This window comes from Ascidiella aspersa, chromosome 6 (genome assembly GCF_963924565.1).
Source record: "Ascidiella aspersa chromosome 6, kaAscAspe10.2, whole genome shotgun sequence".
NCBI lineage: Eukaryota > Metazoa > Chordata > Ascidiacea > Phlebobranchia > Ascidiidae > Ascidiella > Ascidiella aspersa.
The window spans coordinates 18,446,303-18,463,991 of record NC_139452.1 but is presented as its reverse complement, the minus strand read 5'-3'; the positions used below and the strand labels follow the sequence as shown (position 1 = coordinate 18,463,991).

General features: G+C 37.8%; 1 protein-coding gene across 1 annotated transcript in view; it reads right to left on the bottom strand.

Moving 5' to 3' along the window:
* Nucleotides 1-11,085: 11,085 nt before the first annotated feature.
* The window catches only part of LOC146140600 (E3 ubiquitin-protein ligase BRE1A-like), a 45,928-nt gene continuing 39,324 nt past the window's right edge, over nt 11,086-17,689 (bottom strand). The window contains exons 21-22 of the mRNA XM_083392024.1: nt 12,328-12,422; nt 11,086-12,128 (exon numbers count right to left, since the gene is read on the bottom strand). Coding sequence (XP_083248150.1) covers nt 12,047-12,128; nt 12,328-12,422 — 177 coding nt within the window. The 3' untranslated portion in view covers nt 11,086-12,046. The remainder of the gene's footprint in view (nt 12,129-12,327; nt 12,423-17,689) is intronic.

The window sequence follows — 17,689 nt, the reverse complement described above, 5'->3', positions numbered from 1 at the left end:
TAGGTTGTGGAAACCGTGTAATTGGTGAAACCTTGTTGGGCAGAGGGATGGCACCGTTTTTATCCACGCGATGACCGAGAAAATCGATGCGCGATTTTCCGAACTGACCTTTCGCTGGATTGATGACAAGGCCGTGATTCGACAACTGTTGAAAAAGCTTGTTCAAATGATCGTGATGCTCTTCTACCGAGTGACTGGCAACCAGGATGTCGTCCAGATAAACAAACACAAAGTCAAGGGTTTGACAAATTGTGTCCATTAGCCTCTGAAATGCCTGAGCTGCATTTTTTAGGCCGAATGGCATGCGAAGAAACTCGTAAAGCACGAAGGGAGTAATTACAGCTGTCTTGGGAACATCCTCTGGAGCCACAGAAACTTGACGGTAGCCACGAATTAAATCGATTTTAGAAAACAATTGAGCACCTGCTAGGCGTGCCGTGAAATCTTGTAAGTGCGGAATGTTGTAACGGTCTGCTGCGGTGCAGGCGTTTAGGCGTCGATAGTCTCCACATGGTCTCCACCCGCCTGACGATTTCGGTACCATGTGGAGTGGAGATGACCATGGACTGGACGACCGTTGAATGATTCCCATGTCAAGCATTTTGCGAAACTCCGCTTTTGCTATTGCGAGCTTTTCCGGCGGAAGCCTACGTGCGCGCGAATGGACTGGAGGGCCGCTGGTAGAAATGTAGTGGTGCACGCCGTGTTTTGGCATCGCGTGTGTAAACTGGGGAGTAGTGAGTTGCGAAAATGCGGCTAATAACTTGGAGTACGAAGTTTCAACAGTCGAAGCAATGACCTGGGATGCTTCCTGCGCTGTTTTGCTGCGTGGAGTGCCGTAGACCGACTTTGCATCTACTAAACTAGACGATAGTGTTTGAAGTCGACCATAAGCGAATGAGCCCGTAGAAAATCTGCGCCAAGTATAGGGGACGGGAAACCTCGGCAATAAAAAACTTCCATGTAAATTGGCCTGCGGACAAGTTGAGGCGAAGTACCTTAGTTCCATAGGTGCGTATATTGCTTCCGTTGGCAGCCAAGAGTTTCTTGCTGGGAATGGTTGTTGTGCGGTCACGTCCGGTTGGCGGAATAACGCTTACTTCGGCACCAGAGTCGACTAAATAATTGATACCAGATGTGCGGTCCCAAGTAAAGAAAAGACAGGTTTTAAAGCCGGCCGTTGACAGTATCAACGACCGGCTCGGTCGTTTCCCCGATAGTTGCATGGAGGAACACATTTGCGCGCCTTCTCTCGAAAACGGCGGTGAAAGAAGCATAGACCCTGGTCGTTGATATTAGCTGAATGGGTTTCGTGGTTGCGTGAAGGCGTTGATGAACCAACCTTTAAAACAGTAATTCTTGTCTGCTGCTTGCTTGCCAAAGCGTGCTGTCTGCCCGCTGAGCTAAATGGCGTGGATAGGTCAATTCCTCGCTTGCTAAAATAACGCGGACATCCTCGGGCATGCGCTGTAGGAACAAATGTTGAAAAAGAAAACACGCCTCGTGTGAGCCCAGAAGCGCAGGCATGTCATCCATTAACTCAGAAGGCTTACGGTCTCCTAAATCGGGCATGTTAAGCAGCTGAGAAGCTCGTTCCTGGAGTCAAAGTCTGAAAGTGCTCAAGAGCCTTTACTTAATGGCGTTGTATTTTCCGTCTTGCGGTGGATTCTCTAATAGATCGATAAGACGTTTTACGGTGTCTTGATCTAGGGCTGCAACCACGTGGTAATATTTCGTAGTGTCAATCGATACATTGCGCAATGCGAATTGCGCTTCTGCTTGTTGGAACCATACACGTGGCTGCGCAGACCAGAACGAAGGCAGTTTGAGAGCAACGGCGTTTTGCATTCTTGGTTGATTTTCCTCCGTCATATTCTTTTGTTGTCCAGAAATGTCGTTTCTGGACTTGTAGGGGTCACCAGCACGCAAAGAAAAAAAAACGTACGCAAAGAAAAAAGGCAATTGTACGCTTCGTCATCTGCAGTGTGGTAACTCGAGTGTGACAATACTTAGGTCACCCTCGAACTGTTACACGCCAGCAATTATGCTAAAAGGAGACTGCGTGCATAGGGTCGCCACAATGAAAAGTTAAATATTCGAGTAGAGCTTGCACCCCCCTATATAAATATTGGAAGTCGGGGCAAAACGGATCCCTCACTTCTCTCATGAACAAAAATTGCCAGCGTTTCATATTTCTTTACTGAACAGTGACTATCGTCGAAAAAACGTTTTTCGACAAAAATCAGGCTGATTCGATTTTAGACAGACCATGGAGGGGTGAAAGTATGTATCTTTATTTTATGTCTAGATAAATTTTGCAAGCAGACCAAACAATCAAAAATTTTAACAAGATAGGTCATAAAAAGATCGATTGAAATTTTTTTTAGTAAGTATAAGGCAGTTTATGCAGGCCTACGGCCTATATAACTATTTACATTTTATATTGATGCAATACTACTTAGGCTACGCATAGTCCTATGTTGTTTGTTTTGTCCTTCTTTTGTAAAATATTTTAAACTTATAAGGCGCCATGTACACCATTACTTGAATTATGACGTCACGTTCTGACGCAACTTGTGAAAATATCTCTGAAAATATTCATGCGCTCCTTAAACCAAAATCTTTGATCTGGCATTTACACAAGGCAATAAAATTATCTTTCATTGGTGGGGTTTGTTTTGCACCGTGCAAAAATCGACAAACAAGTTTAATTTATTCAGAAGATATATGATTCTTTTATTTTTTTTGGCAAAGGAGTAACTTACCACAAGACCCTTCGGTTGCTACCCTACTGATCAAAAATATTTTGTAAAACTAGGAAAATGACATTTATCCCTTAAAGCAGTGCTTCCCAAACTTTTTCAGTTCGCGACCCACTTTTAATGCAAGTTTTATTGTGCGACCCACAATGAGATATGACCAAACAAATAAAGTTACATAAAACCTGCATCTTTACTACTGGCGTACCGTAGGGGATATGTGGGACCAGTGGTTCACTTTTTACGTTTTTGAATCTGTAGGTTTTATTTGCCTAGTAAAATAGAATTTAGTCTCAACATAAACTTCAATCTTTCCTTCAACATTAAATAAAAATATAAGAATAGAAAAGTAGTTTATTTTGCATGCAAAAAAGCTACTCAAGTGAACCATTGGTCCCTACCCATGGGGACCATTGGTTCACGGGGTGGGGAACATTGGTTCAAAACATCTTGTTGAAGAAGAACTCAAGCACCGTCCAATACATTTGCAATTTTCACCTGCATTATTTGCCTGCTTATTTTTATTGCTACTTACATGGTCTTGCAGTTAAATTTATACATATAGCAACCAAAGTATATTAGGAAATGAAAGTAGCCTACTATGTACCTTAGAATAAATGTTGACGTCATTACTATCGTGTTAATTATTGCATGGTTCTCTGTTATTAGGTTAAAGGGTTTAGAGCTGCCGTAGAATGTCCAGTTTCTTAACAACTAAATCATTTCTGGCCTTCAAAGTTGGTGCTTAGGCTCAAAACCTAAGGACAGACCACCATGCATGCATAAACTCGACAGTGATGATGTCGCAATGGATTCCAATATACACTTTGCCTTTGACATATTACTAGGCTACTACTGAGTAAAGCAGCAGGATGCAGTACGTTTAAACAATAAAACAGTCATATTTACAAATCCCGCATAGGGATGCCGAGGCGATAGGCGAAATTACAGACCATGGCTCAACAAGGCAGTTTCAAATTCCAGAATACCAGATAGTCTTTTTGTGGTTGCAACTGGCATTGGTGGCGGTAGAATAGCTATGATGTCACTCTTGCCAACAGAGGCCAAGTCTTCTACTTCCGCAAATGAATAGCCTTGATTGATTTTATCAGATTTTTTAAGAAACGTTACTTCGTAATCCTCTTCGTCGTCTGGTCTATCAGTAATCTGGGCGATAAAATTCCTATGCTTCATGGCCGCTTATGTCGGCCTAATCTTCACATATAGTATCGCCATTTTTCATTTTATTTTGGAAAAAATAGAAACAAGTGTTTCTCAACCGATTTGTATCGTTTGGGGTCTACATATTAACCAAAAAAAGTTCCAGCTCTTTCGGCCTGGGAGAAGTCCTCATTTTGAATTTTTAAAATGGCCGCCACAAAATACAGGTTTTTGCTCATATCTCAGCTTCTACATAATTTATGAAATATATTATGGTGTTGAAGTATATGTTTTAAGGGTTAGGGAACCGAAATAGAGCATTAATAAGTTCATTCAATGGTTTCCATTGTGTTTTTCAAATTGACCTTTATAAAATATACGTTTTTCAACATTTCTGATATTTATTTGGAGAGGAGTAAGAATTACAAATGCATTATTTCTAAACAAATATTTTCACAAACGGTCATGCCGTCAGTGGATTAATATTATCCTGTACAGGGACGTATCCAGAAAATCGAAAATGGGGGTCCTGGATTTTCAACTTAGGGAATTTCCCTATCCGTCTGACGTCAATCAATAATGACGCCAAAAATAGTTTCGTATATGACGTCATAAAATAGTTATTGTAATGACGCCATGAAAATATTCAGACACAGCCAATTAAAGTCCAGCAAAAGCGATCCTATAAGACGCAAAACGAACACGTGGGTCGAAACCACTTAGTGTTCAAATTAACCTCAGGCGAAAGACTAAACCAAGACCGTGAAATATGTGTGATTTATTTTGGTAGAATCGTATTTCAACTATCAGCAGCGTAGTTTCCTAAATTGAATTTACGGGACTAGGCTTAATTACAAGCACGTCTTTCACTAAACAAAGATCGTTTTCCCCGGGTGATATTATGCCACCATCAGCGTAACATCTGCGCCGAGCAGTAGTAAGTCAGCTAAAATATAAGCTGCGGTTGAAAGAAAATAAGTGTCAATTATACAATAAACACGTGGTCTTAGGATATACGATATGCTTATAGAGAATAACTTTATCATTACATAAAATGGCGACTTTGAACAGTCACAGTTGGACCACCTTTTTAAGAAAATCTGCTTCAGTGGCAAAAATTTCGTTGTAACATCAACATCAGATGTTTTCGCAGACAGCCGTCAGCGAAAACACTAGCTGCGCTTAACTCGTTTTTAGCGAGAAAAAGAGCTCCCTCTTCAGACAGTAGCATCTTTGTGATGATTTGTTACTGCGATTGCGAAGGAATTGCTCTTGTTCGGATAAAACCTTTGTCTCCAGAGTAACACTCACATTAGCACTTGCTTGTTTTTGAAATGTCCTTTGATGGTGTCATGCTATCCCAAACAACTATACCACCGTAATATTTCCTCTGCAATACATCCTATAGTAGGAAATCACAATGCCGGTATCAAAAAAATAAACACCCTTGTTCCACGATATGTGGTGTAAAAACCAACCACCGTCTACAACGTAAATAGATATAACTCATCTTCTGTGCTAATTTTGGCGACGTTCTCCTTCAACATTCGACCAAATTTTGATTTTTCTGTTTTTCTCATTAACTTGTCAATCTTAAACAAACCTGTTGGAACAGGTGTCAGCTCATAATCAAATGCTCTTTCGATGTCTTCATCTCTATCAGCAAAAACAATAAGTCGGTTAAAGAGAACCGTAAACCTTTTAAGGTCCAACTTTTCTATGTTTTTTAAGACAACTTGATGATTTTACTTTCATAGAAGTTTTAATAGGCTTGAGGTGTGTAGCATGGTCCAAGCTTTCTTGGATGTTTTGACCAATATGCCATGTTTATTTACAATTAACAGAATTTGTTTCGGTTAATGTAGTCAGTCCTGTTGATGAGAGTGAAGCTAGAGGATCGCTTCCTGGTATAAAAAGATTGTGAGACGTAAACCATTCAACCATCGTAATAAAACATCCATGGTCTTTCTGTAGACGCATTTTTTTAAGTCTTTGATCGATATGCTTAGACTAAAACATTTTCACCTTGGGTCATCATTGTACGATAAACAGCTGCATCCACTGAAAATGGACAAATGGACTCGGAGAGCTTTCGAATATGCAGCTCTCTTTAAAATACGAGTGACAGTATGCGGGCCATATAAAAGGGCAAGTGCATCTTTCAAACCTGAATCCGCCATTATAAGTCCAATGCAAGCCAAAAAGCTCTTCAGGAGATGAAATCCTCCGAGTCTGACGACAACTGGCAGTTGCCTTTCTTTAACTATCTGGATTGCTTTAATCCACAATTGCTGATCGAAGGTTATTATTACGCGAATATTATGCGAACAGCTAGATATAAATCTGCTGAGTGTAGAATAAACTGTTGACATGTCATTTGGATCAATAATAATGATATAACACAATCGTCGACTTCTCCACCGATTGGGTATGATACTTGTGCATAAATCCAGACCAGTTAGGATTACTTGTGCTGGCCTCAAGTATATTAGTTAAAAATTCCGCCATACAAGATTTGTTGTTTTAAATGGAATCTCCTTTCTCATATCTATAATTTGTTTGATTGGAATATACCTAACTGAAAGTAGGCCATGTTTCGCAGCCATATTTAAAGCATGAAAAAGGTCAAGCGAAACAACACGTGCATAAAAATCCTTTATTTTAATTGTACTAAATGGAAAACAAATTTGGCCTAAATAGCTAGTTTTAAATACAGATATTACAAACACCGACGATCTGAAATCTAAATAAATAAATACTGAATTCCACCTGACGGCGAATCCTCGCACCCCCACACCCAATCTATAGTCTTCACGGCTAACTAATGTTTAAAATGCTCTATTTGGGTTTCCTAACCCTCAAAACATTTATTTTAATGCCATAATCTCTTTCATAACTGATATAGAAGCTGAGATATGAGCAAAAACCTGTATTTTATGGCGGCCATTTTGAAAATCCAAAATGGGGACTTTCCCCAGGCCGGATGAGCTGGAACGTTTTTTTGGTTGATATGTAGACCCCAAATGATACAAAATGCGGTTGAGAAACACTTGTTTCTAATTTTTTCCAAGATTGGTACTTTTTTTCCCGAAAATAAGGATACTAATAGATATACGATGTTGAATGCTAACCTCGACAGATTCATCATCGTCACTGCTGCTAAAATTTTCCTCACCACTCTCTGAATCATTATAAATAAACATCATGTGATCTTCACTGCTGCTGCTTGGTGGTGCTGTTTGAAGTTTTTTAGACCGGTTTGGTTTGCAAAAAATTGCAATATTTTGCTTATCAGGAGTGTCTGTAATTATGGATGATCTTCCTCTGTTAGAACAGGGGTTCCCAACCTGTGGTACGCGAAGGTTTTTCAGGTGGTACGCGAGAAGCATACTTTTTTTCACATAACCCTGGATTCACAACTTTATATTTTGTTTTCTGGTTTTATTTCAATAAAAAAAAATTCCCCGAAGCCCATTCTTATTGTTACGTAACTATTCCTGTTGTTTCGAAACGCAATCTTCAAATTACAGGCCATGTCAATTGTTGTCAAGGAGCACAGTTGATTTGTAAATTGTACAACGCTGTGAGACTGTGGGCGTTAATTATGCTAAATGATTGCTCTTGATAGATATAATCTACTGTTTTATAGCTTAAGCCTTAAGCTACAAATACCGTTGAATAATGCTAGTTGTAAGCTAAAAATGGATAAAAATATGATTCAATTAAATTATTTTTCTGCTGAAGTGGTACGCGTAACACTACAGAGCGTCCAAGTGATACAAGATCGTAAAAAGGTTGGGAACCCCTGTGTTAGAACGTTTGGCGGTGGATGCTACTCAGTGAGACAAGAGCAGCCGAATCTTCAGAAGATAAAGATTGATCCAAGTGTGGTGTTTGGTCAGACACACAATGCAAGCTGGGATTGAATTTTTCATCCTGTGACGTCATTATTATCATGGATGGAACACTTTCCTCGTTTTGTTGCTGAGGTACTGTTACGTGTTTATCAACACTTAAACACCCAAATTAATTAATTGCCACAAGCAAAATCCTAGAGTTCATATTAACATTAAGTTATTTTACGATGTGATAATTAGGGTTTTAAATTATGCGTTTCAGCTTTCGTTTGCCAAATATGTTCTTCAGTTACATAATATCATATTTGATGATGTAAAGTTTTCCGTATTGTTGTGTGTAAAACAAACACACAAACAATACCTTTTGTTTAAAAGGAATTTGTGTTAATTTTTAAAAGCTTTAAATCTGTTGATTTATTTTGCTGTTAAATTACAGAGTAACTCGTTTATACGCCATATATGTTAATGTTTATTCCACTATTGATCTTCTTATGATATACGTTTTTTCTAAAATTTGCGAACATTGTTTGTTTTTCAGAAGTACCGTATTCGAACATTTGTAATGCGACAGCTGGTCCAGTGGACTACGCGTTTGAAATGCTGCAACCTGATCTAGGCGCTAAATTCACAAGCGTTGCAGCTACTACTCATTTGCGGATATGCTTACCGATTATATGCAAAACACATCCCGACTCTAAGATTGCTTAGCAACACATCTCGAAGGTTCGGCTGCAGTTGATAGATGGCTGATGTGGTTATCAAGGAACAGTACCGTATGCCAGGAATAGACTTTGAAACATTCATGAACTTAACAAAGTGACATAAGACTTGTGGGAACAGTTCACTGTTCATGTAACCAGACTGACATGCCAAGCCTAAGCTTTCAGGTGGTGCGCCACTTAGCATGTGATCTTTGAAGTGCACTCGGGGGAATATCAATACTGGAGGAAGTGTACTACCTATACCGCTAATGCAGCCACACATGGCTACGAGCACACCACGTTCAGCAGAAGAGTTTCTTCCAATTTGCTTCACGCCCTTTTCAGCAATAATTTGATTAGGTTTACTTACCGTAGACAACCCAGTCTCATCTAAATCGAACATGTTTTGTGGAGGTATAGCTCCGTTTCTGCTATGAACTTTCTTTAGATTCGTGAAGAAGGAGCCTACAGCTTGTTGATTGAATTCCATAGCTGGTGCCATACCTGTGGCTTTTGGATGACGCAGACTGAGGTTGCCGGACCTTTTCCTTAAACCGCGAAGCCAGTCCTCGCCAGCCATTTGGTTTTTGTCCAAGATTCCGGTATTGTGCAGTGCTTCATTAGGCCTACAGCAAATTCGTATGCTAATTTTCGTGTTTGCTCTTTTCTAAGACCATAAAACATCCTTGCTATATTCAGACAAAACCTTTTCTTCTTCAAATGTAAAAACCTATGAAACAAAGATATTAATATAGCTAAAAGTAAGCTAATTCAGGCTATTAATCTGACAGTATCGAAGGATAATAGATTGGAGGTTTTATAAATTATTCTGATTTAAAGTACAAGTTTTTTTCTATCATTATCAAGTTATTACAAAATGTTTTGAATTGTTAGGATTAATTTAATGGTTTCTGCATGGTAATTAGCCTACCTGTTTGGTTACTTTGGAACGTTTTGATAATCTATGCAAAGTGGTGATTGAGGCTGTTTTTTCATACCGATAAATTGTTGTAAACGGCACACCATATGTTTTGGAACCTTGCCGACGACATTCCTTCCTTTACAGCATTCCACACGCTCTAATCAGAGTATTGACTATGCTTTTGCTTTGATAACTTAAACGTAGGCATGTTGTCTAAAAATAATAACAAGTTGAAGGCATGGGGACCAATGGTTCACTGATCCTCACCGGGTTGTGAACCACTGGTCCCCATGGCGGCCATTTGCACTTGGCATGGCCTGAGTTGAAACTTGGACTAACTTTTCAGGTGTACTATTTGCCATCAGCTAGCTAAAACGCAATAAGAATATTTCCTATTAAACCACAATCAATTATCACTTTGCTCTAGTACAAAATACAAATTCTATTAGATGTGAAAATTTTACTTTTCTGTCTCAAAAATCGTTATATTGTTTTAAATCAAACACAGATTTCCGTCTGCTTCAAAAACTCGTAGACAAAGATGGCGTTGAATCTGGTCCCACATCTCCCCTACGTCTTAAAATAATTAATGCAACACAACACATCTTATTGTTACGTATTTGTTACATTGTTGCATAAATGTTACGTAATGGTAATGCAATAATTTCCCGATCTAATGGAAAACTGTAACATTTAAAAATGCCTCGCGACCCACTGCCTTAAGGGGTCCGTTTTACCAAATAATCGCATATTGAAATTCCAGGGGGGGGACAAGTGCACCCCCTTGCCACCTCGTTGGGGCTTATTGTGTGTTCGCGCTCCGTGTGAACGTAGGCCGGAACGGCGTTTTTAGACATCCAGTTATAAAGTAAATTGTGAAGTCCCCCCTGAAAATTTCCATACGTCCCGCTAAGAATATTTTTCATCGTTTTGATAACGAAATTATTCTACTTTTATCCGTGGTTCAAAGGCGATAAAATGTTGCCAGCGTTATATTTGTCAATACGACTACGTAGACCGACGCAAATGCGAGTGTAGTGGGTCGAAGGCAATGAATGACTGGCCTAAGGCTGAGCTCATGGCTGCATGTTATGCAAAATGGTGCCATGAAACCCAATTCACGATTTTACGTTAATTGGCCTCAAAACTTTTTATGGCGCTTACCTCAAGTGTGAGCACCTCGTAAGTGGTGCCATATTTACGTAGTTTTTTAATCACCGAATCTCGAACATATTTTAGTGTGAAACTGTTTGTTGCCAACAGGTATTTTGATTTGTCCATGCAGTAAGACCCTTTTGTGGCCGATCGTCCACTTGGGCTAGGACTTGGTGCAATCAACTGGGCTTTCACCAGGCCATGCTCCCCAACCTATATATTTGTTCGACTTTTACTATGTAAATTCTTTTTTTGCCACGAAAACTAGGACATGTTGTCCAGAGTGAACTCATAAGCTGCTCAATCTGCAATTCTGTTAAATCAAACTATAAATGTCTTTTTTTGTTTGTCTAATAATCAGTTCAAATTTTTTTCACAATGTGCGAACGCCGCACATGTTGAGCTTCTTCTTCTAACTGTTTTCCTTTATCCTATGACAGTGCTTTTCAACCGGGTGGATTGTACACCCCAGGGTGCACCATTATTTTTTAAGGGTGTACCAGATAACGCATGACAATACGCGGATGGCTAGTTATCTGATAGCAGTTGCGTTACTTCGCCGCCTCTCACTGACCAGTGTGAGGTAATATTCCTACAATATTATATTATCGTGCGACCAGTTTGACCTGTAGTAAAAGTTTTTTTGACGCGACTTTGTAAGCTATTCGATATAAACGATGTTGTTAAAGTAAGCATCTGGATTTTTGGCTGTACACGTTTAAGGTTTGCCAGCACAAAATAGTAACTTATGAATACCTGAATTAAAAGTTTGCGAACTCTTAGTTAGAGCAAAATATGGTTGCAACAATGCCTTGAGTCAAATTTTTAAAACCTGCAACTGAATGTTTTGTGGTGCGCGTCAAAAACCAAAGCACACCGCGGTCACATATTTTGGTTCCGCGGGCCGCATTTGAAAGAGTAACTTGGGCTACTTAACCAGTAAATTTATTGAACTACGATCATATTGGGTTCAAAATGCAGAGTTTAAAAACTATACTGAATTATAGAGAATATAAGGGGTCTATCCAATATACAATTTTCGCGCTTGGGTTGAACGCTTTGCCGTCATCCCCTTAAATTTTTCATATTTGCGAAATAATTAGACCAAAAACATAAGCGTCTTACGATTTAATGTTTCAGAAAGTAATCTTAGAAAATTGCCACGGCCCAACAAAAAATCGTGGATCCGCCCCTGCTGAGAAAACAACTTTGGGAATTTTACTCTTGTTAGAATAAAAGCAGACAATGCAGTCTTTATTTGAAAGGAAGCAGAATTTTTTATTAAATTATTTCATTCACACTACAAAACTTCAAAATGGAGCAAGAAGATATATTTTATGACCAATGTTTAACAAATTACATACGGAAGTGTACTTCTATTTACCTTTTTATTTTAATAAAATCTAGAATAATACAAACGTTGGTTTTCTACAAGCTTGCTACAGCTTATCATGCAAGAAAGCCTTAAGCACATATCGAGTAATTTTACTATCACTCGATGTATATTCGATGAAAGTCGTTGTCACCAAAGCCTGCGTTACACTTCGGACACTTTCTTTGTCGGGTTTCATACCTGTAATTTTAATTGTAACGCAGTTGTGTTACACTATGACAAGCTTACAAATTATTTTTTTCGCAAATTAAATTTTAAACATTTTACGAATAAAATCGTCAAGCATAATACCATACTATCATACTATTGAAAAACGCTACAATATTCTGTACAATAGTTAGGTATTAAAAAACTATTAACATGTTCAGCCAATAATTACCTGGTTTTAATGCATTTGATGCAGAATACGTGGAAGCATTTTGTAAGAACTGCATCTTTATTGTTTACATTACAACATGGACAGCGCAATTTCGTCTGCAAATGAATGAAAGTAGTGATTGGAAACGGGCACCACTTTCAACGAACAAGCAAATCGTTACGGGAAAGCATGTCATAAAATCCCAATAAATGCCAGAGAAAATGGGTTGGGAAAAGCTTTTCATAAAAATTGTGTTTGTTTCACGAATGAATGATGCTTTCAGCAGAACCAACTAAGTTTTATAGAATAAGTTTTTACAACATTTCTTGGGAGTCCGACTCCTGAGTCCCGAGTCCGACTCCGGTCAAATGTACGTTTTTGTCGGGTCCCCAGTCCGGCCCTGACCCTACAGCCTGTATTCCGCCAATTTACGTAACTAAAATAATGTAGATATTCAGCAATGGACTTATAGGGATGTTGTAGAATTCATTCACTTACAATACATTGTTAGAAAATATTCCAACATATGCTATTCTACCTTTACAATTTCAAGATTGCGGCCATAACAGTTTAAAAAATTTGTACTGCGCATGCGCATGTCGGACTAGGGTAGTTTTACGTGGTCTAACTCGAGTCCCTAGTCCGACTCCGCAGCCCTGGTTTGAATAGCGGCTTAAGGTGTCCACGGAATGAAAAACGTAGAGAACCACTGTACTATATGTATATACTTACAAAATAAACTTCTATTTTTTGGGGGTCATCGTATGCTTTAGTACTTTTTTTTGAGACTTTTTAAAGAATTAGGAGTACTGTAAGTAAAACATTATAGGAAGTAGGTGTTTTTTCGGCATACACAGATATATACATATCCCCCATGTACATATAAAAAAAGGCACGCCCTAATGTACATAGGTCGTAGTCGACTTTCATTTTATACATTTCAAGAGAAAACCTCCTAAAAAGCAAACTACACAAGAGAATAGCGCGTTAGTGCATTTTCATGAAATATTTGTCGAGATTTGACGATCGGTCGGGTTGTTTGCGCGTCACAAGAAACCAGGATGAGTAAGCCATATGCAGAGGATTCTCTTGCTTCAAAATAATATAAAACGAAAGGTTTATCCTAGAAAAAAATTTCACGAGGTATCCCTTGGTTTGTGAGGTGGTTAGCCGGAACGCTCTAGCCAGTCGATTCGTTTCAGACACAACACACTTTTTGTGAGTATACCTTAATTGTGAATTGTACAACGTTTCAACAAAACAGAGAGCTTAGATTTTTTTTACGATCACACAGATAGCTGCGATACTTTATACCACGCCAGTCGATTAAATGACGCTTCCACACAATCGCAGACACATTGAGTGGTAAACAGCAAGGGAGACCACAAGAACAGTACAATTAAAAAAAACACCGAACATGTAGCGCCACGTAGTGCTATGTTTTAGGCAAACGTCAAAATTTAAGGCAACAATGTTTTCGCAATATTTAGACCTCTCACTAAAATGTTAATCCACTTGTAACATTTATTCTTAGTTACATACTAAATGGTCACAATGGTTTTGTTTAATCTCGGCTATAATAAGAAGCTTCAGAAAACTTACACGGACAATCGGACAATTACACGTAAAGTTGGGCACAACATACTGATAGTGACTCAAGGCCACAGCGTTATGCCTTGTTAATTTTGTTTAACCGCTCAAAACTCAAGTAGATTTTATTTTAAAACTGTTGTTATTGATCGATTATTATTATGACGGTTGTCAGATCAGAAAACGCGTATAGTTTTTTACGGATTAATAAGCCCCGAATTGCGTGCAAAGTTAGTTAGATTTTAGTGCAAAGTTAGTTAGATTTAAAAGTTTAGTTAGATTTAAAACAGATCTACCTTTAAACATTCGCGTATTAGATTGAAAAGACATAGTAAAATAAAACTAAGTTGACATAGTAATATCGTGCTTTTTGGTTACATGGTAATTGCTATAATCACTTTTGAAATTTTGGAGCATAATGGTTGGAGGTTGTAGTAAGACGTAATAAGAATATCAAAGCCCATACAGAAGTAGGTATCAGTAGGATGTTGAAAATGAATAAAGAGTTATTCGAAATGTTCAACATGATACCTACTTCTGTATGGGCATTGATATTCTTATTACGCATTTTTGAAATGATCGGCTATAACACATGGCTTCAGCAAACTAACACGGGGATGGTGATGGTACAACATTATATGTAATGGGGATCAGAAGGTCACAGGTTGATGGATTTGATTAAAATTGGACCGTGTACGCTTGCTTCTTCCACGTGTATAAAGATATAAATTCAAGATGCTCATTGCGTGCCGCATCAAGCGCATTTTATGCTTGCTGATAAACACCGGCCGCATACATACAAGAGATACTTTTTGTCTATGGGGAAATATTTGGTTAACTTGGTGGTTCAATTTTATTTCATATTCCTACGCCATACACCGTGCATTAAGTGCTTCTTACTTATGGCATTTGAATTAGTAAACATTAAATTTGCAAATTTCACTGGTCAACAGCAAATTTTAAACGGACATGTGATAAATTGATTCTTAATGTGTTTTCGGCGCTGATTCTGAAAATGCCCTTTTTTTTTCTAGCACATCAGTTTTTTTAAATATGCGTATTTTATTTTTTTCGATGTGCTGTATTATTAATATAGGCGCATTGCGCACTGCGACCTTATCCAACTATAATGTGACTCACACACCATTCTATCTGTTTTCTACTGATATCTCTAAAAAACAATATAGGAAAGACCTTATATTAACGATTTTTGTAATTAAGTAGTTAATTTCCAAATATAAAAACAGCATCCGAGCTGAGTATACATGTCGTAGCACTACAGTAGTAAAATCACAATGAATAAATGTTTGGTAATGCCAGATTTTAATCAGTAATGTCTTTACATATCCTTTTTAAATTTGAGTGACCAACGACAAGCAATGAATCACTTCAGATATCATTTAGTTGGACAATTGTATTTTAAGTTTTTAGATTTAGCAAGGAGACGTATGCCACATAATGCCCCAATGCGTGTTTCACTTCCTCCTCATGAAAGTCTTGAATTGTCCCTGATAAAGTTGAACATTGAATGAAGGTAATAAGAACAAAACGAAAGTTCAAATCCACTTCTGTTTTCCAGATAGATTTAAACAGCCTTACTGTACATGCGTGTTTTTTTCACAAGAAAAGTCAGAGCTGCTTGTATTAGGATTGAAAGAAAACAACTTGGTTGAGATTGATGTGGTAATAAGACATAACGGAAATGTAACGTAGACAACCTACATTAGATGGTCCTTTTTGCTACAACAGCCGTGCTAAAAACTACATTACTACGAGACTATAAGCCAATAAGAAAATAGTAAGTGGCTGATATCACAAACGTTATAGCCTACGGCTCTTAGAAACGTTCGAGGAATACAAAAGTGGAGTTCTATGTTTCACTACTAAGCTAATAAAAACGAAAGGAATCTTACTGAAACAAAATATTAGTAGGATTCCAAAGGATGCACATTGTAAAAAGGTAGAATTACGCGCTTGGCTGGCATTTAGTGATTGCGTGCTAACTTTTTAGAAAATGCAAATAGCATTCTTTTCTGTTCGGTGTTGATGATCTGCTCAGCTCAGCATATAGATGATGGTGATGGTTATGTATAAAGTGTATTTTCTGCACACTGTGTTCGACTTTTTTACAGAAAATCTTTGTTTATTTAGTAACGAACAAAAACGACATTTTATGCAATGAAACCCCATCACCTATAATTTTAGAAGGGGAGAAGAGTTCAAATTTCCATCATGAAAGTTCTATGGTGATGACTTGAGTTATGTGTATAAAAAAGTTATATGGCAGACATTTTTTTGCGTTTTTTTGGAAAATTGAAATTTAACGATATTTTATAAATGTGATGTGCTAGAGAACAACTAAAGTTATATTCAAAATCAGCGCGAAAAATACATCTAAGATGAAATACTTACATTCTCGTTTAGAAAAAAAGTGAAAATTTGTTGACCAGTGTTGGTAGTGTAATTTTAGTTTGGAACACCAACTGTGAAAAAATTACACATTGCGAACCGAAGTGATGTTAAGGAGAGAATGCATAATATATTTATTTTTAAGAATATTGCATTGGTTTGAAACATGTCTCCAGGATTTCGCTTTGGTATGAAGACAGAAAACCAATGGTGAATAGTTTGGATGCCCTCACAGACTAAAAGTTAGGACTGTTCAAAAATCATAAAAATATTGTAGAATTTGAACGTTTAAAAGATAATAATTTGAAAAATGGACTGTACACTTGTTACTTGTAATGAACAGTTAGGAGTCGCACGACGCAAAAAATCATAGAATATTGCTTTTTTGACATTTGGGCAGCGGTCCACAGTTTGCCGACCCTTGGTTTAAGGGTCTTTCAGAAAACTAGTAAAACCGTAAAGGGAATAAAAAATATATATATATTTTTGGGTGGCGTTCGGCTGTTGGCTGACTAAACGTTTTTAATATATTTTTTAATTGTATCGCAAATAGTTTTAAACCTCATTAGTGTGTCGCAAGTAGAAGAGGCTTCGGAGTACTGTTTCAATGGGCTTGACACTTTTGTTTTATTCAAGCAGAATTATAAGGTGAAGAACGGAAAACCTAAAAATAGTTTAAATATTTTATTCTTCGATCTCAGTTGAATTGGTAGTTTGCACACATGTGTATAATATTGCTGTATTAAATATTTGTTTCGCTAATTTACATTAAAGTAGAAACTAAAAAGCCTAAATACTTCTAAGAGTTTTTTGGGGATGGAATTAGCGGTGTTTAGCGTTGTAAGGGAGTAATTAAAAAAAAGAACCACTGGGCTGGATAACGCACATGATTGTACGTTAACACCTCTAGTGAAAGCACAAAGGGAGGTGTGAGTTTTAAACGATGTCAAGGGACCAGGAATCGCTTTTTAGGAAATGTGATACGCAGATCAAATTTAATCGTACCAGTTTTGGCAATAATACAGAAAGATATTGTAAGAAGATCAAACAAAAAATCACTGTCTGGGACGTCATGCCTTTTATAGGCTATATTGAAACGGAAAACAAAAGAGGACTAATCTGGCAAAAAAAACAAAGAGGTCTTATCTGACAAAAAATAAAAAAGTTACAAGTGCCCCGGGGCTAGGGTATTTTCGGAAAGTCAGGAAATATTATATCGAACGGCCCGTTATTTTATGCAAATATTGTTTGTGGGAGCTGGGTATATTCACAGCTACGTTTTTTTGACGTTGCCCGCGGTGGCACTGGATATCGCTGGGTTTAATCGCAAATCATTACTAACTTCCCATATTAATTCGGGTCGGCACCGATAACACCTTTGTAT